The 24,809-nt window shown below is 38.3% G+C and overlaps 1 protein-coding gene across 1 annotated transcript in view; it reads right to left on the bottom strand.

Moving 5' to 3' along the window:
- Nucleotides 1-24,809, bottom strand: part of RIN3 (Ras and Rab interactor 3) — a 92,864-nt gene that overhangs the window by 31,889 nt on the left and 36,166 nt on the right. Inside the window, exons 3-5 of the mRNA XM_087922106.1 lie at nucleotides 19,260-19,374; nucleotides 8,011-8,083; nucleotides 1,338-1,429 (exon numbers count right to left, since the gene is read on the bottom strand). Coding sequence (XP_087778232.1) covers nucleotides 1,338-1,429; nucleotides 8,011-8,083; nucleotides 19,260-19,374 — 280 coding nt within the window. The remainder of the gene's footprint in view (nucleotides 1-1,337; nucleotides 1,430-8,010; nucleotides 8,084-19,259; nucleotides 19,375-24,809) is intronic.

The following is a 24,809-nucleotide window of genomic DNA, read 5'->3' as shown; positions in this document are numbered from 1 at the left end:
ACAATCCCATCAAATGTTCAAGGCATCTTATTGAGGGATGGGTGCATTGAATAGTGTGGATCAGGATAAACCCAACCCAACCCATGTTATTCTTCCTGTACAAAAAGTATTCTGCTTCATTTGTTTTAATGATTTTTTTAAAAAAAGAAATGTCTAAAATTAGTTTTGTTCCCTCACATAAGAAACATTTAAATACAGCTTCTCCTAATGTACAGTATATAATTGTAAAAAGAAACCTCTGTTGTTTCTTTCATGTAACTAGCAATGTTGTAAGCATTTTTTTCCAGATTCATGTCTTCCCATAAATGTGGGTGGGAGGGGGAAGTTGGTACAGATTTCCAATGCCTTTCGATTCTGCCATTTAACCACCAATAAAAAATGAACAAATGAAGCAAAAAAAATGACTAATGTCTACTATTTTAGAATTTCTTTACACGAGCCATAAGCAAAGAAAAAAGCTGAATGTTGTACTAATGCTGTGTTTTCTCAATGTTGGCTCTTTTAAAATGTGTGGACTTCAGCTCCCAGAATTCCTTAGCCAGCATTCCATCTAAAAAATTCTGGGAGTTGAGCCCAGCCATTTTAAAGTTGCCAAGGTTGGGAAACACGATGCTAAAAAGTAAACCAACCCACAAGCTCAGAGAACAAACCTTCACCCTCACCAATCCAAAATATTCCTTAAACATTATCAGAAAACAAAACAAAATAGAACTCAGATTTGTAATGACATATAGTAACACCGCTGAGAAGAACAGCAGAAATAAATTCTTCTGATTTTCTTTTTCCACTTCCTGTCTGATTCCTTACAGTTGACTGAAACATTCAAGGTTCCTGCTATCCCTTTAATGGTTCTTTAAATCAGAGCTGAATTGGATGATGAGTCAAAGAAGAGGATCCCTTGAATTGCAATAGCACTTAGACTTATATATCACATCACAGTGCTTTACAGCTCTCTCTAAGTACTTTACAGAATCAGCATATTGCCCCCAACAATCTGGGTCCTCATTTTACCAACCTTGGAAGGATGGAAGGCTGAGTCAACCTTGAGCAGGTCAGGACCAAACTGTCAAACTGCTGGCAGCCGTCAATCAGCAGAACTAGCCTGCAGTACTACATTCTAACTACTGCGCCACCAAGGCTCTTCAAATGGAAGATAGTACTCAACAGCCTTTCACACATTTCTATAAACAGTTCCAGTGGGAAGAAGGAGCAGACCACAGCAGTCTGGAATGTATTCTTCTTGCAGAAATCCGTAGCATCATATAACAAAATCAAACTAACAAAATAAGAGGTGTGTATTTGTAAGTATATCGTATATCGTTTTCAACACAACTTACCTATCCCCAAATCAGAGATGGTTTCTAATTCCGTGGCACTATTAGCTTCCAAAATTGCTTGTGGCAATCTTAATGTATACGGAAGCAGATCTCTAGAGAATAAAAAAAGAAGGAAAGCAAGAGAGAGACAGAGTATGAGAAAGCAACACAATGTTTGCTGCGTGTATCAGTAAAATTACCCGTATCTCTGAGTTACTGGTTTCTTGTTTATTCAGTTTGATGCTGCCTGATTCTAAACATTACTGGGTTGTTGAGTTGTGAGCAGTAATACATTAATTTGCGAGGTGGTCTCTAGATATGGGGTCCTAGTGAGAACGGAATAGCGGAGGCATCCTTGACATAGAACCAGGCTTTAATTTGCTTGTGTTTTTTTTTTAGAGATTTCTATGAATGATAACAATATATTATCAGCATTGATGATGCTAACTAGTTTGGGTAATGAAACATCTGCAAGAAAACAAGCATGCTCAGAGAGCACCAAGGCCTCTCTCATTTGTAATCCTGAGCTACAAATGTTCTCTGTTATTAAAATGTTATCGTTAGACCAGAATTGAGAGAAATGTTATTAGTGGTAGTAAGGACAAAGAAATGATGAAAAGAAAGTTGGAGTGTTGAAAAAGAATAAGCTTCAGACACAGAAAATGTACCCAGAGAAATGTGAACATATGAGTGTCCTTTGCTGATGGAGTGGCTGCTTGACCTGTTTAACATGCACGAGTCTGATGACTGGAAGAAAACAAATTTTGCTATTCTGTTCAAAGGGAAGGCAACAAAATTGAATGTAAGAACTAGGTGGGGATTAGTTTCTTACATGTGTTTATCAAGGTGTTTTGCAGGTTTCTGAGTGAAAGGGTATAAAAGACAGATGAAGAGACAATTGCCAAACTTTGGAAGTATACTGCAATTTTAATGGATATGCAGACCAGATTTTGGTTCTTTAGCAGTGATTTAGAAATGTATGAATTTGGGAAAGAAAATGTGCTGTACTTCTGTTGATTTAGAGGATACATATGATGCAGTGAACAGACTTGAATTTTGGGGGGGAATGTTTTGCATGAATATGGTGTTGTTGGTTGGTTGTTAAATTTGGTAAAGTCATGATGGAAATAAAACCTGCAGGAAAATCAGTGGAATGCTTAGGGAATTGTTTCAGTGAGTAACATTCAGGAGGGAGTCAAAAAAGAATGTGCTAAGTTGCCTTTTATGTTCAATGTATTAAATGTGCAAGAAGTGCTTATGCACAATAATTTAAGAGGATGAGGATATGTATTCAGAAGATGCCTTTTGTAATAACTTTTGTCAAAAGAAGTGCAAAACGATGTAAAGGGCATGTTTCTGCTCATTTCCTTTTGTTATAAGGAAGTGAGAGTTCAGTATGTTGGGGGAAATATAAAAATTAGCTGAGTGCAATAGGAATAATGAAGTGTAGGTGGCTATAGGGATTGGATCACAAGTGACTGAGTGTTAAATCAAAGTGGATGGAAAACAAAATTGAGAGACGGTACAAAAAAAGCACAGTGATTTGAATAACAGAATAACAGAGTTAAACTAGTCCAACCCCCTGCTCAAGCAGAATTCTTAACAAATGGTTGTCCAATCTCTTCCTAAAAATTTCCAGTGATGGAGTACCCAGAACGTCTGGAGTCAAGTCCTTCCAGTGATTAACTGTTCTAACTGTCATACAGTTACTTGGTTATACAGACACTATCCATGAGGAACAAATCATAACCTGCATAAATGAAGGAATACTAAAAGGATCAATAGGAAGGGGACCTGTGATAAAACCATGATCAAAACAGAAAGAAGAAAAGAAAGCAAATTTATTTGTGGAAAATAGTGGGAACAAGCATATTTTGCCAGAACAAGAAGAGTGTGAAGAGATGTAGTGGATTTTCCTTATCTTTGTCTTTCCTACTGCCCTTAAATTCTCTCTGCATTACTATTTCTTATTTCTTTTCTATGAACCACATAGTATTGTTTAAAGCAAAAAAGAAAGAGTGTGGCAGCTGTATGTATATGAACATAGAAATAAGACCATGGGTGGTCTCGCAAATTTTTTTATTAATTACTTTTTTTGTCATAAACATAGCACTTAGGGATGGCCAACTATGGCATCTTTACAATCTGCAGACTTCAATTCCTAGAATTCCTGAGCCAAAATGGCTAGCTTGGGAATTCAGGGAGTTGAAGTCGTCAAGATGCCATAGTTGCTCACCCCATCTCAGAGTCTTTCTATACCACTCTGTTGCAGCCTTGAGATGGAATAAAAATGGCTAGTTCCATTGTTGTCATTATTACCCTTCTTCTCAATCACTTCCAGTCTTTGATTCACTTCAAGGCAATGCATGGCAAAGTTTGTACATTTGTATACCCTGAGGCTGTCCTTAGACATAATCAGAATAATAGGAAAACATAACTTTAACACAGGCAGAATTGAGAACAATTTAAACCTTTCTCATACCTTTCTCAAGCTGTCAATGAATTGAAGGCAACATAATAGAAACTGAGCAGAAAAACAGATGTTGCCAAGGTATATTTCTGCCATTATTAGCAGAGCGGAATGGTCCTTATTCAAGATCCTTATTTGGAACGGTCCTTATTCAAGATCCCCACTTGGGATAATTGCCAAGTGGGGATTTATAACAGTTTATAGCATCATCCTACAACTGCTGGGCCAATCAAACATGAAGAAGGTATAATATAATATAATATAATATAATATAATATAATATAATATAATATAATATAATATAATATAATATAATATATAATATAATATAATATAATATAATATAATATAATATAATATAATATAATATAATATAATATAATAATATAATATAATATAATATAATATAATATAATATAATATATAATATAATATACAAGAATGGTTGGTGATACTGAAAGAACATAAATCAGGAATGATAAAATGGTCATAATGTCTTCTAGTTATCCACTCACTATTGTGCGGATATCATAGCAATGAGGACAGGCTCTGGATGATTGGGTAACACTATAAAGGCATTAATGAGGAAGACTTCTGAAGGACACACTCTTCATAAGACATCACTGACTGTAATTAAATCAGGTCAACTGCAATCCAGGTGTAATAGGGCTGCAATTGCCAAAGTTCTCATTCAGTATAGCTAAAGAGTACAGACTGACTGATGCTGTTTTAAAACAATAAATAAATTGATTAACTGACTGGTGCTATTATTGATCACCTATCTATATCCACAGAGAGGGTGTCCAGCTTATTTGGCAGAAAGTTATCTCCTTAAAATGTCACAAGATGCAGCCATAGAGGTCTTAGCCACCGGATGAATGGTAGTACAACATACACATTTATAAGATGCTTCTTGGGACCTATCATATTTCCAAATTGTGTGAAATTCTGGACTTCTTCTCTGTGTTCCAACCTACTAATGCCTATGTATACATGTTCTTTCAGGAGATTAGGGATACAAGATTAGCTATTATAAAGGGCCATGCAGCAAAATATCCTGAAATCATTGATGAAGATTCTTTGTTCTTATTCGCAGACTGAGGTCATTCTTTTAAAAAAATCAGCTTGGAACAGCAAGTTTCATTTAATATATGCCAATAGAGCTTGGCTAGAGCTTCTCTATATTAAAGGAAGTTGTTTTGTCAAACGACTAAACAAGGGTTAAACAAACTGCTTGCCTTGGAAATCCTAAAAAAGGTTAAGAGATGAGCTCACCACTGCTATCTGCCCACCCATTCCATTTTGCTGATACTTGTTTTACATTAGTCTAAGTCTTCCACATTAAATGTTCTTGAGCAAGTGATCCCATCGAAGGTACTCTTACTTACCACAAGCTTTCACAGGACTATTTAGGATAATTGGATTACTTACAGCCAGCAGTCACTTAATTATATGCAACATTTTACTTATTTAAAAAAATATATAAAAAAAAATATGGGGTCTCCCTCCTACTGATGGATATATAAAATAAAATTGTTAGGTAACAATCATTTTGGGGTTCCTGAAATAAGAGATCCTTTTCTGCTATACAAAAATGGACAGTGTTTAGGACCAGGGTCAGTGACAGTCATATTAATGTTTAATCATGCTTAATGAAAAGAAGGATTAGGGGTGATATGACAGCAGTGTTCCAATATCTAAGGGGCTCCCACAAGAGGAAGTCAACATATTTCCCAAAGCACCTGAAGGCAGGACAAGAAGCAATGGATGGAAACCAATCAAGGAGAGAACTAAGGAGAAATTTCCTGATAGTTACAACAATTAATCAGTGGGACTACTTGCCTCCAGAAGTTGTGAATGCTCCAACACCGGAGGTTTTTAAGAAGAGATTGGACAAACATTCGTCTAAAATGATATAGGGTTTCCTGCCTGAGGAGAGGGTTGAACTAGAAGACCTCCAAGGTCCCTTCCAACTCTGTTATTCTGTTTTATTTGAATTATCTCCATGAACAAATCAAATGAGTTTTCCATCTAAATATACTAAAGTATTATGAGGAACTTGTTCATGCTCCCTCCAATTCGATTTACAAAAGTGAACTCGGTGTTCAAATAATTAGTTCTTCAGTAACATGTGAATTGCCAAAACATCACCAGAACATTTGAAGAAGGTAGCTCTTTTCTCCTACTACTTTAATGCTGCCTCTCAGAATCTTTTGCTTGAGGTGACCATCTTGTTTCTTTCGCTCACACAATAATAGGTTTGGCTTTGGCCCCTTAAAATATCTCTTGCTTATGTTTCCCTAATAATGTTGAGTGAAAAAAGACTTGAGACATAATAGTTACATAACAAGATTGTCCAAAAGCATAAGGTAACTTTGGATAGTGCCAAACTCTTTTTCCCTTCTGGTTCTTTGTAGCCCGCCATGTATTCAAGATGTATGTAATTATAATGCAAAGCAGGTGATGGGGAATATCAAAGAAGGTACAAAAGGACTTTTTTTTATAAAGAAAGATGCAGAATTGCTCTGAGCAGATGGAATATAATGGGCTGGATTCACATTATTGATTGCAGATAGAGGGTGCCCATTCTGAGTGCTCCTTCAAATAAAATAATTCTTATGAATAAAAAGATGTCGTCCCAAATTTGTCTGATTTGTTTGGTTAGGCTTTTTTAAAAATTAAGTTAACCAAGAAAACATTACTAATTCCCTACACTGCTCCATCCATAGCTTGAGATAACATTCTACAAGTTGAATTTTCTTATTCTGTTTTCCTGTAGAAATTATACCTGCTGTGATGTTTTAGACTACTAGACAATTCATGTCCCATTGACCCATTGTTTCAGAGATACTTCCTTATCTAAACAGAGAAAAAGAATTATCAAAGGAAAGCCCCCCAAAAAAGCAGAACAAAATAACAAAGAGTTGGAAAGGACTTTAGAGGTCTTCTAATCCAACCCCCTGCACATAGACACCATACCATCCTGGACAAATGGTTGTCCAATCTTTTCTTAAAAACCTCCAGTGATGAAGCACCCACAAAGTGGTGGGATTCAAATTTTTTTACTACCTGTTCTGTGGGAGTGGCTTGGTGGGCATGGCGTGGCTTGGTAGTTGTGGCTTGGTGGCATGGCAGGGGAAGGGTACTGCAAAATCCCATTCCTTCCCCACCCCACTAACCTGCTTTCCAGCTCCGTACAGAGCAACAAAAGAAGATCCAGCCGATCAGCTGGGACTCGGGAGGAAGAGAATAGAGGGGGGCGGGGCCAGTCAGAGGTGGAATTTGTCGGTTCTCCGAATTACTCAAAATTTCCGCTACTGGTTTTCCAGAACTGATCAGAACCTGCTGAATGCCACTTCTGCCCCCATAGCTTCTGAAGGCAAGCCACTGATTAATTGTTCTCAGTGTCAGGAAATTTCCCCTTGGTTCTAGGTTTGCTCTCTCCTTGATTGGTTTCCATCCATTGCTTCTTGTCCTATCTTCAGGTGCTTTGGAGAATATGTTGAGCCCCCCTTCTTTGCAGCAGCCCCTCAAATATTGGAATAAGCAGTGGGAATGAGAGTGAATTCTGACTCCTTGGTTGGCTTCCCTGTTGAGCTTCTGGCAAGGAACACTGGAAACCCTTCTTTCCTTCCCTCCCTCCTTCCCTCCTTCTCCTTTCTAGCAGGAAGGTAAGTTGCTGCTGGATGGCTCAGTGAGGGATTGCGAGACTGGCTGGGAAACTATAATAGAATATTGAAAATGAAGATCGTGTAACCATAGCAGCAGCTAGTAGCACTGAAACAGATACAAATTCCACAAGTGTGACTTCCTTGGGAGTCATGGCCCTGGATTTTCTGTAAGTTAGCCAATTGGAAGTATTTTGCTTCAAAAGTTGTTGCCATATAAAGCACTGTTTTACCCAGTTGAAAGTCATAACAAGAAAGATTTTAGTAGATAGATAGATGATAGGTAGACAGACAGACAGACATCTTTATACTTTGAAAATAGGATTCCTTTTACTTAAGCATTTTGTTGGCAGCCTCAGGAACAAGGAATTCCATGCAGGTAGACAGGCAGGTTTTTCTATTACTCTTCCCACTTTTGTGGGTTGAGGGAGCATGCTGTTCATTCCACCTCAAACAGCCTCTTGAAGACTTTTTTTTGTAGGCTGTTTTGTCATTCTCACAAGCATATTTGCAAGGTCACATGGCACCATGAGTGGAAAATGTCTAACCAACTTACCTACTGACACAGTAGAACGCCACCAGTTTGAAGATGTCTTCAAACACAAGAAGTGATCCTTCCAAGTGCAATACTGATGAGAAATAAGAAAAGTATTCAGGGATTGGTCTCACTAGTATCAGAGATATTGATCCGTTGTTCTGAAATCTCATTCTGAAATGGTCACTTGACAGCAGGAGAAATAGGAAAAAATGGTGATGTGTCCCATTTCATTGGTGCCATTTAAAAAATAAAATTTACAGTGACAGATAACAATTTGACATTTGCCACAAATAATTTGCTGTGAAGTTGAAATGAAACATGATGTAGAATCAAAATTGCTTACACTGTTTTGTTCCACTTCCTATCAATTTGTCTAAAACCTCCTTCTCAGAGCAAGGTTTTTATCGCACTGCTCAAATCTCACTTCACTCAGAAATGGAGCTACAAATCGTGAACATTGATTATGCCTCAGCAATCTTTGATACGATTAAACAGAACAAAGCATTCTGCAATGAAAAGAAAAAGAGTAGCATAGCAAAAAGAGTCCCATAATTGGCAAAAAGCAAAAAAACAGTTTGATTTGGAAAACAAATGCTGTGACTTCTCCTATGCCTAGTTGAAAAGAAAAACTAGGAACTTCTCTAGATAATGTAGTTATGGAATGACTGGGAATGACAAGTTGAAACTCAGAAGACACTTAAATGGGGAAAATACTTAAAGCAAAGTATCACTTGAATGAAGACTTACTACATAGAGTTGCTATGTGTAAAGTCTACACTGGGGTTTTTTTTGTGCAAAAGTTTAGAAATGGTTTGCCATTACCTATTTTTTATTTTTTTAATTGCCCAGTCCATTTTAAACCTGGATATTTGGAGGTTTCCTGGGCACTAACTGCTGAAGTTGTGCAGTGGCTTCAATTTGAAGGGAGAAATATGATTCAGGTACTTGTGGATATGCATATAACAATTTCCAGTACCTCCTTAAATTAATCTTCTTGGAATCCTTTACAAGACCAGAAAGGAGGCAAGTGTTTATGGAGTTGCTAGTAGGTAAATACTCTAAATTATTTTTTCTTAACTATTCCAAATAAGGTTGATTCAGCAAAGCTTTTGGCCAAGTACATTAATGTCTGGAGAAAAGGAAGGGAAGGGAAGGGAAGAAGGAAGGATTTCCTTGTTAAACTTGATTTAAAATTTTAGCTCAGGGGTGTTGCAGGAGGGAAGAGGGACGGGTCAAAATTCAAGATAGTGCCACAACCAGGGGTGGGATTCAAAGTTTTAAACAACCGGTTCTGTGGGTGTGGCTAGATGGGCATGGCCATGTGACTGGGTGGGCATGGCTTTTTTGCAGCAGCAGCCCCCCCTGTTTTTTGGGCCTTCTGGGCCTTAGAGAAGCCTCCAGGGGACATTTTTGTTCCCAAAAGTCTCCCCTGGGGCTCAGGAAGAAAAAAATGGAGCCTGGAAGGGGCACGCAGCATCCCCCACCCTTCATTTTGGGGCCTTCTGGGCCTCAGGGAAGCTCCTGGAGGGGTATTTTGGCTCCCAGGAAGTTTCCCTGAGGCCCAGGAAGTCAAAAAAATGGAGCACAGAGTGTGCGCCCCCCCCCCCCAAATTTTTTGGCTTTTTGGGACTCAGGGAATACACCCAGGGGAATCAGTAAGATGACGAGGGAAATCCTGGCACAGCTGATTATAGGAACAACTGATGGCTGGGAGTGGGAAAAATACCTTGAAGAGTGACCGGGCAGGGAAGAACCCAGTCAGTGATGTCAAGCATGTGCGCGATGTTGCGCATACATGATAAGGACTGACTGGGCATGGTGGGGAGGGGAGGGCGGAGAGGGAGGGTGCCAGCCAGGGGAATGATTTGCCAGTTCTCCAAACTGTGTGAAATCATAACAACCGGTTCTATAGAACCGGTCTGAATCGGTAGAATCCCACCCCTAGCCACAACTATGCAAGCCACAGATCTGCCCTATTGTTTTGTATGAGATGACAAATCATCTCATCATATTTAACTCACCCTCCCATATTTGTTAGGTTTTGCTTGTGGATGGCCCTTAAATTCCATCCTGAATAAGTGTTTTTGTAAAATCTTGTTCACTGTTATGTGACAGTTAAGACCCGGTTTTGGTAAAACTACTGCATGACCTTTGTTTTCACATTTAATCTGACAAATACATTTTCGAAAACACCCACACACTCTGGAGACAAGACAAATAAAGTGCCTTATCCCCAAAAAATACAGAAGAAAAAAGAGGAAATGGTGATACTTTGCTAAAAGCAGGCTTTTTCAAGAAGCTCAGCCTAACAGGAAGGGGATTTAGCTTCATAATGGAATTTTTTTAATGCTTGCTGGCTATCTCAAGCTGTGGTTTAAATCGCCAGTGCGGAGCTAACATCAACTCTATTGTATCTTTAATCAGTAACCAACTTTGTCCAGGGCATGGAAATGACCTTGACTCAGGAAGTCCGGTTGCCCTGTCAATAGCAAATTAATAGCTGGAGAACTCTGACCCAGGGCTGTTTCCTCCTCTACTCTCCCCTCTATTCCATTTTCTGTTCTCCTTTGTATTTTCATTGTCCTTAACAAAGTGAAAAACACAAATGGATTGCAGCCTGAATAGTTAAGCTCAAGAGTTGATAGTGACCAGCACCATCTGCTTAAAAGTTTATCCAGCACAGAAGACACAGGTTCTCCCCAATCAGTGCTGGCCAAAAACATTTTTTCTGACACTAGCTACTTCTAAAACACATCTCCCCTATCTCTATGAATTCCAGCCCTTTAAAAAAACCTTACTGTATCACTTAGTCTTATTATTTTCATCATCCCTCCCTCTGAAATAACACAATGCATAGTGCTACTAAATGCACATCTGCTCACTGGGCTGTTTGGGGCTATTCCTACCATATAGAACAAAAATAGATGGTTAACCAAATCACACAATAATCTTCATGGCGGAGAAGGGATTCAAGTCCAAAGACTCCAAATCAGCGTTCATTTCCTGAGCTAGAATGTTGGCTCCAACAGCATGGTGTGAGTCCAAGTTGTGACAGATATTCCCAGGAATGTTTCTCTGGAACTGCGCTTCATTCTTGGTTGCATAATTCTGTAATCTGCTTTTTATATTAGCCTAACTTTAATACTTCTATTTGTAAAAGTCAACCAATCTAAACTGAATCACAGTTCACTTCAATAATATCCCTTTGCCTTTCACATTTAATCTACTTATTGTGCTTTCTGAAAACTGCTAAAGCAATAAAACTATTAAAGCCATGCTAGTCTTTCACAAATGATTTAAGAAATCTATTAGACTACCAGAGAGGATTTTGCTTCTCTCAGAAAATATAAATAAGAGAACATTTATTTTTTAATTACTAGAACTCGCTAATAGATGGGCAACTTACCTAACATATGGAAAGACACCAGAGGCACGACCCTGAGCTTGCTCCAATGTGTGCTGTGGTCACGGTTACTAAATATGGAGAAGTGACACAGCTATCTTTGGCACGTTGCTGGAGCTAAAAATAAAACCAGTGACCATGATTGGAAAGCAACATCTCCAAGGCTCCAACTCTGTTTATCTGTGAGACAATGTCTTGGCATTGTAAAGGATCAAATTTGAAAGCTTATGCTACTTCTAGAGTTGTTTGATCCTCTGGTGTTGTTGGAAAAAAAGGTTATGCCCTTCGGTCATACCAACTTCAGAGGGAGTAGTGATAGAACAACAAGAAGTTAGGTTCGTTTGTTCCCAAGCTGCTATCCCCTAAAAAGGCACCCTGACACTCATTCTGAGAACTGATTAGGAAGAAATCTTACATCCTGTAGGCCAGTATTTGTACTATCCATGTTATGAAAAAGTAAATATAAAAGCAATACTAACATATTTTTAAAAATCAGAAAACAGAATTAAAACATTCTTAGGGAACAGTACAACCGAGCTATTGAAACCGCTAAAAAGTATAAAATCATAGTAAAGAATCATGAAAACAGTTAACTTCTAACACCAAAATGGTTTCCAAAATACCTGAGAAATAAAGACAAAGACTTGATTTATTGCCCCAAAGTTCATAACGTTAGCATCAAATGAGCTTTTTGGAGGAGGTTGCATTTCCCCAAACAAAGCCCTTTCTTTGACAGACACCAGCACTCTCTCTTTAGGGACATCTGGTGAAGAAGCTCAGATGAAGTTTTTTTATACCTAGAAGTTAAATATAGCAGCAGTCGTACCAGTTGTGAGACTTTTTGAGAGAAAACTTGCAGTAGATTTCATTACTTTATGCTATAAATGCTTAAGCATTTCAACACCAATGCAGGGGTGGGATTCAATTTTTTTAACAACCAGTTCTGTGGGCATGGTTTAGTTGGTAGGCGTGACTTGGTGGTCATGTGACTGGGTGGACATGGCTTGGTGGGCATGTTATTGGCTGGGCATGGCCAACTCAACATCACTCACATCGAGGCGCGCATCTCCTTGCCTGGCCTCTCATGACTGTGGGGATGCTGCAACAGTCATAACTGTGAAAAATGGTCATAAGTCACTTTTTTCAGTGCCATTGTAACTTTGAATGGTTACTCCACACAAGCAAAGTACCAGCAAAGGAGGAAAAAAAACTCCAGAGACGTTCCTGAGACAGGAAGTCTAGCCCTGCGAAGAATGTAATAAGGGTTAACGGAGAGGCAGTTTCTGTAAGCAACACCAGAACGTTTCCTTCCTGCCTTCCTTACAGAATTAGGCCAGTAATTTCTTCTAACAACTGGTTCTCCGAACTACTTAGAATGTTAACAACTGGTTCTAGCGAATAGGTGCAAACCTGTAGAATCTCACTTCTGCACCAATGCTTTAGCAAGGAGATCCAGTGCTGGTTAGGAATGTATGGTTTCCATGTCAACCCCATATTATGCCAATCCCTACTCATATATTGGTGATCAGCAGTTTAACTCAGAGCAAATGGTGTGTGGATCTCAAAATGGGGGACATTACCTTTACTTTTTGGCCATGATCAGATTGATCACTTTCTGGTCAAACTGCACATTATTGTTGCCTAGAACTGTTGTCCCACCACTGTAGAAGTGGTAGGCGGAAATGTATCTCAGTAGCTTCCTATAAGCACTTGGGAATTTTCCTAAATCTCTGGAAGGCATCACCACCTTGTCCCTAGTTGCTACTGGAATAAATGTTATACTAGAGGGCTAAATATTTTCTTATTGCTCTTTAACATCTACATGACGATCCTGGGAGGTAGGGGTATGTGAGAGAGTGTGTGTGTGTGTGTTAGAGAGAGAGAGAGAGAGGGAGAGATCACCAGTACATTACTGCTATTAAATTCTACATTGCCATCCAAAGCTATGTAACTCCTAGTTCCTGAAGCTGTGAAAATCTGAATAAGTAGAAATAACTTAAGTCTCAGTCCTAGCTAAAGGAAGTGACTGTCTTATCTGGAACTATTGGTAGTTTCATATCTGTTCCAACATTAGTTCTGGGCAGATTTCTCTTCCCCATAAAAGAGATAAAAGTTGTGGCCAGTGGCTCTTTGCTCAGCTGAGGCAGGTACATTAGTTTTGGACTATTTGAACTGGGATGTACTGGCAACTGGTACCCATGACTTTATCTCTAACATGCTTTACATGAGGCTGCCAAAAATTATTCAGGGGCTACCATTAAACTATTCAGTTGGCACAAAACTCAGTGCAATGGTTAAGTTATTAGCAGATGACATCTATATTGCAGTCTCTGCCTTAGTTGCTAATAAGCTTGAGTCCCATTCAAATGACTATTTTGATGTTTAAAGGCCAACATGATCGGGCTCCAGGTTACCTCACGGATCATCTTTACCAGCGGGAATTTGCCCAGCTCTGTCCTGTGAACATGCAGAGAGAGATGATCAGGATCCCATGTGAATACAAGGATAAATGGATCCATTGGTGTAATGCATCCTTCCCTATTGTGGTCCCATTGCTATGAAATACCTGGTTTGCAGAGATGTGACTGTTACCCTTATTATTAGCCTTCTGCAATCTGGTTATGATGGTCTTGTCTGAGTGGAAATTTGGGGCTTAGATGTCTATTACTGGTTGTGTGGACATCTATGTGTAGTTAGATGGGTAAGTCTGTTTTTAATATCTTCCATTCTATATAAACCATCAAAACAGGTACATAAAATGGGTAGATTGCAATGAGGCTTGGAAAACTATTTTCCTCAGATTGTGAGCTTCTGTGCTTTTTCTCTTGGAAGGATAAGTACAATGGGAGAAGAGTCCAATTGATGAGCAATGTTCTGCACATCCTATTGTCACCATCCACATGCTTGAGACTTGTTTTATTTTATTTTTTCTTCAACATCGATAGCAAAGGATGAGAGAGAAAAATCAAGCTTTAAATATAAGATAAAACTGGCTGAGATACATCACTGGAAAGGTCTTAAGCCATATATTCCTGGCTGTTCTCCAGAGGATTTATCCCTAGCTCCTCATGGCAGGGTTTCCTGAAATTCAATCCACAGAGCTACAGAAGGCCCCAGATGTAGGAGATTGCAGATTTAAACACAGATTAATATATTTCAAGGATTACCTTTGATACTTGGGCAGGAATGTGCCTTGAGTTCAGATGTTCTTACTACCTACACCAGATCAAAATCTTGGGTGTATATGATCTAATTTAGTGTCTGGACCAGCCTTCCAACCATTCCCAGGATCCTGATCCTTCTAGTTCTCCTGCTCCGATTTGTTCTCTTTCTAAGAATCTATCATTCATTCTGACTGTATCTGATGATTAATATTCTTCACTCCACTCTAAGGTTTCAGAGAATATTCTGAAGTCATCTTGGAAGATAACTGGAATGCTTCCATCAGTCATTACTTTTCCTCTTTATGTAATATGCAAAATTGCAATCAAGAATCTATACTCCAGGAGCGTAGGAAGTACACTGCAGGGGAGGACAATAGGATCTGGGATAAACTAGAACAAGGGTCTTCAAACTTGGCAAGTTTAAGACTTATGGACTTCATTTCCCATAATTCCTAAGTGACTGGAGGAGGAATTCTGGCAGTTGAAGTCCACAAGTCTTAAAGCTGTCAAGTTTGAAGACCCCTGAACTAGAGAGAAAAGTACAGGATCTCTAGATGTGCCTGGGATCTGTTCAAGTGATGGACACTCTTATTAGAGAAAATTCTCAAAAAAAATAGCATGTGCCCAATATTTGTTGGGAGACTACCTGGAACACAGCCATCACTTAGCTTGTTTCACTCCATCTCTTCTCATTCAATTTAGTCTCATCAGACCTAGCAATGAGATAGATAACAGATAATCAGAGTTGGAAGGGACCTTGTAGGTCATCTAGTCCAACCCCCGCCCAAGCGGGAGATCCTACACCATTTCTGATAGATGGCAGTCCAATCTCTTCTTGAAAGTCTCAAGTGATGACACTCTCACAACTTCCTGAGGGCAAGCTGTTCCATTGGTTGATTGTTCTCACTGTCAGAAAGTTTCTCCTTATTTCCAGGTTAAATCTCTCCTTGTTCAGTTTCCATCCATTATTCCTTGTCTGACCTACAGATGCTTTAGAAAATAGCTTGACCCCTTCCTCCCTGTTGGCAGCCCCTCAGATATTGGAAGACCGCTATCATGTCTCCCCTGGTCCTTCTCTTTACTAGACTAGCCATGCCCAGTTCCTGCAACTGTTCATTGTATATTTGAATGCCTCCAGTCCCCTAATCATCCTGGTTGCTCTTCTCTGTACTTTTTCTAGAGTCTCAACATCTTTTTTATAATGTGGTGAGCAAAACTGGATGCAGTACTCTAGGTGTGGTCTTACTAAGGCTTTATAGAGTGGTATTAGTTCCTCCCTTGATCTTGATTGTATCCCTCTGTCAGTACAACTTAGGATTGCATTAGCTTTTTGGGCTGCTGCTGCACACCGCTGGCTCATATTTAGCTGGTTGTCCACTAAGACTCCAAGATCCCTCTCACAGTTACTGCTACTGAGATCTGATTGGAACCAACAAATATTTGATTTCCTTGGACCCAGAGCTGCATTTGGCTACATTTATTTTCCAGTTGCAGCAAAAGGAGGTGTTCAGTCATCCTGGCTGAGATCACCACCATTTGGTTCCTGCCTCCTAGAATGATCTCATATGCAGGCTGCGTAATGACTGATTCTAAATAAAAAGATTCAACAATTGGATACAAAGGGTAACCTCAAGGGTCACTGTTGATACGGTTCCATGTTGCAATTAGTTTAGACATTTTTCATGAATTATGTTAAAATATGCTCTGCTGTATTTGAAGGATTGATGATGTTTTGCAAGGAATACTGAATTATAATACATTTCCAGATAAAAACAGAAACAAGCTGAAGCTAAATGGTCTGCTTAGTTGAAAGACTAAAACTGTCTTTTCTAAGCCTCTGTTTTGCTTTTCTTTTTCCATTTACTCATTAGTTTCCATATGAATAGTGCAGAAATGCAGCAATGATGATGTCATAGCTTTGTGATTGTTCAAGCTACTTTAACTCCCCTCTGAATCATGATATGCATGCCACAGAACTCATGAATATTCCCCAAGTATTTCCATAGTTCTAGGCACTGATGTGTGTCAGTGCAAACTATTCTGAGAAATGTTTGAAGTTTTTTTTTTTACTTCTTTCCAAAAGTAGCAGCTCAGCAAACATGAGATTGTGCAATGCTGCTTATCAGAAAATGAGATCAAATGTGCTGAGGAATCAGTCTTTTACACAGGTTTTTTTTTTTCCAGAAACAGGACACTCTGAATTTCAAATTGCTGAATGCTATGGAAGTATGTGTAGATACATCTTCACACAGACACACACATTTTTAAAATGTTTGGCTTCTTTGACACAACTCATTACACTTGAGAATGTGACTTCTGAGAATAGCTAGGACAAAAGAATTAATCGGCAAGAGGCCATTGTGGGCCAAGCCACAGAGAGCAGCATTCTAAATGTTTTAGTACTCTGGAATAGCCATTAGCATTTGCATTCACTGAATAACCTTATTAGCAGGAACTGGGAACAGCAATGAAATGAAAAAGTAACTTGGAAAATCGCCAGAGAGATGTGGTGATTAAGGGGGAACACACAGCCCATTTCAAAATTCAAGGAAGGAAAAGGTTATGTCCCTTTCTGAGCAAGCAGGTAAAACTAACATAGCTCAGTGTGTAACACAGCATTCATGATACAGGTTCAGCCTTTTTTGTGAATTTTTCTATTCTGAACATCAGTCTTAGTCAGAAAGACAATGCTTTTGTGGAATTTTCTACCAAGAGATACCAACAGCCATTCACCAGTGTAGAAAATATTGCAAAAGAAACAGGTAAAATGACATAGCTTTTCTAAGACCCATAATAGGAAAATTGGAAATTTCATGAACAGAGGCAGCAATATTAACTGTTTCTCCAAGCTAAAGGGGCCTTATGTCCAAATTTGCTGCATTTTATTTTTAAGGGCCAGTCCTGTCTTTAAGTTGTTTAAAGATTAAAAACTGAGAGCTCCCTAGAGTTCGATACAAGATGGGCAGCTATGAAAGAAAAGAGAGCAATATTGTTGAAAACTACCTCGGTGTTAACTGCCAGACAAGAAACTGAGTACGCCTATCACAATCGCGAGCATTATGACAAAAGGGACACAGGCCATTTGATCACAATCTCTCTCATATGGTGAAATGTATTGTTTTTTTTCTTTCCATTTCAATCATAATAACTCTGCAGTCCCGTTTTTATTCATCTTTTTTTTTTTTGCTGATAGGTAAACTTCCATCCAATGGAAATAGGGGGCTGGACAGATGCACCAAGACAAGCAGCCTACCACAATCCAGCAACAATTCCTATTATTACTACCAGATTCATTTTATCTAATACTCTAGTCCAGACTTGGTTTTTAGTATTGATCAACCAAATATTATTAACTGGTCCGTAAACAGAGCATGAAAGCAAATCCTTTTCTTTTCTTTAGTGTAGGACTCCAGCACTTGAGATAAAGCAATATACTACTCCTGAACCTACAATATCCATTTAGCTATCATGGTTAAGTAACTTCTGGTAGTGCTATCTTCTCTCAATTTGTCTAGTACAAGGGTGTCAAACTTGCGGCCTGTGAGCTGGGTGTGTCACATGATGGCCCCGCCCCCACCTGGTTTAGTGAAGGGGGGGAAAGTCCCGATATGTCACATGACACCATGATGATGACATGAGTTTGACACCCCTGGTCTAGTATAATTTTAAAATCATCTTGCTAAAAAAACACCAAGGAAGAATCTCTTCCTCTCTCAAAGGACAGCACTCTTGAGAAGATCTACCTCAGAGAGAGAAGAATAACAGAGTTGGAAGGGAACTTGGTGGTCTTCTAGTCCAACCCCTACTCAAGCGGGAGACCCTACATCATTCCAGACAAGTGGCTGTTCAGTCTCTTCTTAAAACTCTCCAGTGATGGAGCACCCACAGCAACTTCTGAAGGCAATGTGTTCCACTGATAAATAGCTCTTACTGTTAGGAAATCTCTCCTTAGCTCCAGGTTGCTTCTCTCCTTGATGTCGATCCTGAAGATGACATATGTGTAGCCATATTTTACTCTAGCTTTTGTCTATTCTTTTCTTAGCTTCCTTTAGGCTTTTTGCAAAGGAATTTTACAGTATTTCAGGCTCGCCACTCTCCAGCTGTTGAAAGGGGGGCTTTAGAGATAAGGAAGGAATGTTATGTCTAGATGGCATTCTTTCCCACGGGAATAGAGAAGATGCCTGCAGGTGGAGGAGGGATGGACTGAGAAATGATTGGAGATTGTGACTCTGAGGGGACGTTTCAAACTTTTGCTTTTTACTGGGTGTAATTCCAGAATCTGGCCAGAGTCGGAATTACACCAAGACCTTGCCAATTTGATATGTTTCTAATAAACAGACTTTAAGTAAGATGGATGCCTTGGATTTTTATTCTGGGGACATATTGCTTGGAACCTTGACACTTGCTTAATTTCCAACCATTTGCTTGCCTTCCAGTGCTTTGGAAAATAGGATGCTTCCCCTCTTCTTTGTGTCAGCCCCTGAAATATTGGAACACTGCTATCATGCCACCCTTAGTCCTTCTTTTCATTAGACTAAATAAACCCAATTCCTGCAACCTTTAAAGCCCCAGAATCTGAAGTTCAAAGCAAATGTATATGCAGGCAAATATACTATAAATATATGTACTGAAACAGATCATAGTGTGTATATAGTGTGCATAAATATTGGAATGTATTTCAAGAAGGGAGATAAACTTACAAGATTTTTCTTCTTTTATCTTGTATTCTAGAATGTCACACCCCTCTTTCTGGACTGGAAAATGAACTAACAGGAATAGATTTTTCAGGGTCTCATCTTTCCGAACCATAAATATCTAAACAGAGAAAAAGGGGTAAATGAGATTACATGAGAATATAAAATATTTTTCTGTCATTTAAAAATATCACATCTGAACTGTAAATAAACACATAATTTTATAACTCCCTTACCTAAATTACAGTTTCACATATTGTTCTTATGATCAGTTTAATACTGGAAGAGATTTTTAGATTGTTTTTAAATCAAGTTTGGTGTATAGCTTTAACATTTAAAGTATAACTTGTACTCCCATGAATTCCTTACTTTCTTCCTCCTTGAAGAAGGTTGAAGAAGAAAAGCTGATGTCCTTCTACTGAGAACATATATAATTATTATAGGTTCTTATCATTTTGAAACAGATAAACTGAATGCATAAATTTGCAGGTATGCATTGTAAGGAGATGGAAGTAAATTTCTGTATTCTTGGTATTGTTGTATCCTGAGTATATCAATCACTGATCAGAATCACTATAGATTTGGATGCCTTATAAAAGAAACAATCCTAGCTGATGGGATATAGGCAGCAGTGTCTTATAGGCATATAAGTAAAGTTCCTGGTTTGCATATGATAACATCAGCATGCTTGGGATAGAATTCAGTTTTGGTTGTGCTTATAGACTTTGTGCTCTGGCCAAATGCTCACCAGTTCTGTTATCACATGTAGCACAGAATGCTACATGTGGGACCACTATAACTAGTAACTTAGTCTACTTCTTCTCCGACTTATAAAAAATGTTTATGTGAAAGCTTCAGTTGAAAAAATCCATAATGTCAGGCAGAGGTCAACATACATGGGCTGGGGGTTTCCGGTTTGAGCTTCTTCGGCGACAGACTGAAACCTTGTCTCTGCGAGGCTTCGATCCATGCTCACCACTGGAGTGCCCTGGGCTGGCTGGTTTTGGGGCTAAGCCACCCTGTAGAGGTGGTGAAGAAGGGCGAGACTGCCTGCAGGGTTGAGGAGAGCCGCATCTCTCCTCCCCAGCTGGCCATTACTCCCTTTCCCGAAGGTGGTTGTAGCGGTGGTCAGAAATGGCCACCACAAAGAACTCAACTGGAAAACAATGTGCAGGAGGAAGATAAGAAGAGAAAGTTTTGGTTGACCGGGTCAAACAGCAAAAGCAACAAATAAGGTACCCTGGAATTTAAATTTAATAACATTATTCCCAAAGAAGATTTTGAAGCTGTGAAGGAGAGAGAGAAAGGAAAGGATTAGGTTTTTTTTTCTTCCCTTCCTTATACTGACAGCCAAGAGACTTAAGCAAGAAATTGAAAAAAATCCACTTTGACATTAATAGGCATTTAAGCTGAAAATAAAAGTCAAAAGGATAATAAAGATTTCTGGATATTTAAAAGTGTTTAAAAGCAGGAAAGGAGAAAAAAAAAGAATAAAAGGGCAGGATCTGGAAAAATGGAGGAGGCTGCCTGGAACTAAGGAATGGAACTGTAACTAAAAGGAACTTACAGTGAAATTTCAACAAGATTCCTCAAAGATACATCTTAATTGAAACTTGGTAACAAAATAATAGAACCCCAGGAAGAGAAAGTGGAAAGTGGAAAAAAGAAGCAGAAAGAAACAGCCTTGGATTATTTGGATTACTTGGTGATTTTTGGTTTTTGCATCTGGATGACTAAAATTAACAGGGTGGTTGTTTAAAAGTCTTTAAAATGGTATCACTCTTAATGGTGTCACTGAAAATGGAACTTTAAAAATGGAAAGAAGATGCACAAGAAGGGAGAGGTTATTTTGGCTTCATATTTCAATTCTTAGAAATGGAGATCTGGAACTATGAGAAACAACAAGAAATGCTTGCAGAACAAAAAGATTGGGACAAAGAAGAAGCCATCTTTAATGATCAAATGATTTTAAGTGGGGGGAAAAAAGAAAAGGGGGGAAAGAGAGTGAAAGGTTTAAGACTAGAAAAAACAACCAAAAAGAAGAAGAAGAATTTGAAAGATAAGTATAATATTAGAAAGCAACAGAAGAGGGGATTACAGATGAGAGAGTTAGAAATAGAGAGACGAGGGGGTAAAAAGGGGAGGGAGAAGAAGAGGGGGAAAGAAGGCAAGGAAAAGAAGTTGTAAAAGACAGAAACAAGAAATGGAGGAACAGGGAAAAGATATAAGGATTGTAACCATAAGCTTGTTTAGAGATAATTGCAAAAGGGATTCTGCAAAGGTACATAAGATAGCATTGTTATATTATAAACAGAAATAATTTTAGAAAATATGATTAAAATGATGGATAAAATACTTACTGTAATGTAGTTGAATGTTTGGTAATAAATAAATGAATTAAAATCATTGAGAGAATTAAATGGGAACATTTTTAATTATTAGTAATGATTTATAAAAATATAAGTGAGAAATATGGAAAAAAAGAATTAACTATGGAAAGTTTATAAGTGTTCCCAAGGAAGTATGATATTTAATTGAAAAGAAATGTTAAAGATGTTAAGATTTTAATGAATATTAATGATAGAATTGAATTGGAATGGAATGTGTGCTTTATTTGCATATATATATATAATTTTTTCTTTTTAAGAATATAGTGTGTATTTTAAGAATGTACCAAGCAGAATTCGATTGGAAGTTATGTATTATATTGAATGCTATAATCTTAAAGGTATACATTGAAGCTTAAATAAGAGTTTGAATGGATAAAATTAAAAGATATAAAGGTGTCATACTCCAGGGAAAAATTTGTTTAATAAGAAAAGATAATATGAAATTGAAACAGGACAGACAAAAGTATAAATATAATGATTTGATTGAGATGAGATAATTAAAATAAAGTCGAGAAAATTAAAAGAGGGGAAAACTATGTAGAAAACATAAAACGGTAATAAGATATGGAATAGAACATAAAAATGAGCATGAAATTGAGTTTGGTGTCTGTATGAAGAAGTGATAACCTGGGACCATGCTATTTTCAAAAAAGATGTTTTATTTATGTATTCTGTTTTTGTGAAAACCCAAATAAAACTTTCAAAAAAAAAATACACGGGCTGATCTGGTGACAATACCCAAGATCGTAACTTGGTCTTTAAGAAGATGGCCACACTCACACTGGCCACACTCATGCTGATTTAATGAAGGAGGAAAAAAATCCCGATACATCACATGACACCACAGTGCTGTGAGTTTGACACCCCTGCAATAAGAAATTGGGTGAACGGATTCTAGGGGGGGGGGGGGGGGGGGGGGGGGGGGGGGGGGGGTGGGGGGGGGGGGGGGGGGGGGGGGGGGGGGGGGGGGGGGGGGGGGGGGGGGGGGGGGGGGGGGGGGGGAATGGATGATCTCACTTTGTTGTCACAGTTCTGTACTAATCCAATTTAGGGAGCTTCTTAATGGATTGGAGATCTCCATCTTCTTAATGGAGATGGAAAAGAGGATCTACTAATTTCTTCATTTCCTGAATCATAGCTCAAAAGTCTATTGCTTCTCAGTCATTAACTTGCTATGACCTGGAAATAATATTGTCCAAAATGTGATCACAAATAGGAAACAGGAAAAGTTTGGAAGTATTGAAAGCTGCTTCTCTTTCCACATATTAAATTTCAAGTTTATTTATTGCAAATTTTGCTCAGGACTCCTGCAAAATTGAGTTATGAATTAACTTAAACAAATACATACATTTTTTATTATTGGAAATTTGATTTCCCTAACAATGGATTAAAAGCTTCTTTTATTGCTCCTTATTCCCTACAAATCATCACTAATTTTTTTAAATAAGGTTTGCCAGTGGTAGGATTCAAATTTTTTTTACTACCGGTTCTGTGGGCATGGCTTGGACAGCGTGGCAGGTGAAGGATACTGTAAAATCTCCAGTCAGAGGTGGTATTTTCTGGTTCTCCGAACTACTCAAAATTTCCGCTACCAGTTCTCCAGAACTGTACAGAACCTACTGAATACTACCTCTGAGGTTTGCTAAGTAATAGATAATAACTATTTTGTCCCTTTCTGTAAGCATCTAATTAGAGCCTGAGCTCTAATTATGACAAATTATAGCCTGTCCTTAAAATAGAAAGCGATTTGTTTCACACATATATTATTTCTTTGTTACCCACATTTATTATTTTTATAAATGACTCAAAGTGGCAAGTATACCTAATACCTCTTCCTCTTCCTATTTGCAATAATATGCAATAGCATATAGCAATAGCACTTAGACTTATATACTGCTTTATTGTGCTTTACAGCCCTCTCTAAGCAGTTTACAGAATCAGCATATTGCCCCCAACAATCTGGGACCTCATTTTACCCACCTCAGAAGGATGGAAGGCTGAATCAACCTTGAGCCTGGTGGGATTTGAACTGCCAAATTGTAGGTAGCTGGCTGCAGAAGTAGCTTGCAGTACTGCACTCTAACCACTGCGCCACAGAGGCTCAAGTATATAGTAAGTAATAGCTAACATTAATTTACTGATAGTAGGAAATGAATTTATTTAATAGGTGACAAGGCAGAATTATCATATATTGAGGTATTTTCATTGAAATAAACTTTCACACATTTCTGAATTTATTGAAATCAAATTCAGAAGTTTCCTGAGAACAATGTTCCCACTCTATCCACTCATTATAACGATAATAAAAATTTCCATATAATTATAACTATGGGTTTATCTACAGCTAAAGTCAGATTCTTTGTCATGTTAAGGAATGGATATATCAGCACTTTCCTGATTTTATTGTTCTTAAAACATGCTTCATTATTGCTATCATGATATTGTCAAGAGATGTTGTCTTTGGTCCTGCACCAAATTTAATTTTTGAAGCACAGCACAGCACCATCAGATAAAGCAGGGGTGTCCAACCTTGGCAACTTTAAGACTTGTGGACTTCAACTCCCAGAATTCCTCAGCCAGCTTTGCTTAAAGTTGCCAAGGTTGGACACCCCTGAGATAAAGCAAGGGACAAACCTAAGTGTCTATGGATACACATGTTTGCTCCAATGCCAAGACCATGAAATAACCTTAGAAAGCTTCCTATCTTGCCTTCTCAAAAAACATCCTGTGAAACCTCAGCCATATCATATTTTCAGGCAGAGGTACCTGCAGGATTTATCACTTCATCAAAATGACTAAGGTAGCACAAAGCCTGCCCCTTTTTTAAATGGAAATGACATGGTGCACTCACAAAAGAAGAAGAAAAAGAAAACAGCTCTTCATTTAAGAACTGCGATCAGTTTAGATTGACTATGTGTCAGAATGTTCAAACAAATGGCAACTTCAAATCTCAACAAATAAATGCTCTATCTTACATATTGGTAAAAAAAAATCAGAAAATAAAATACAAGCTGAATAGTCAAGACCTTGTTGATGACCCAAACTTTGTCAAGGACTTTTGGAGTACTCATCTCAAATAATATAAGTGCTAGACCCCACTGTAACTACACAGCCAAAAAGGCATTAAGAGTTGTCAGTCTAATCCTGCATAGCTTTTTCTCCGGTA

Source organism: Pseudonaja textilis, chromosome 1 (genome assembly GCF_049901715.1).
Source record: "Pseudonaja textilis isolate UNSWEBS1 chromosome 1, rPseTex1.2, whole genome shotgun sequence".
NCBI classification, from domain to species: domain Eukaryota; kingdom Metazoa; phylum Chordata; class Lepidosauria; order Squamata; family Elapidae; genus Pseudonaja; species Pseudonaja textilis.
Note: the sequence above shows the minus strand (reverse complement) of the source record. Positions and strands in the feature narration are given on the sequence as shown.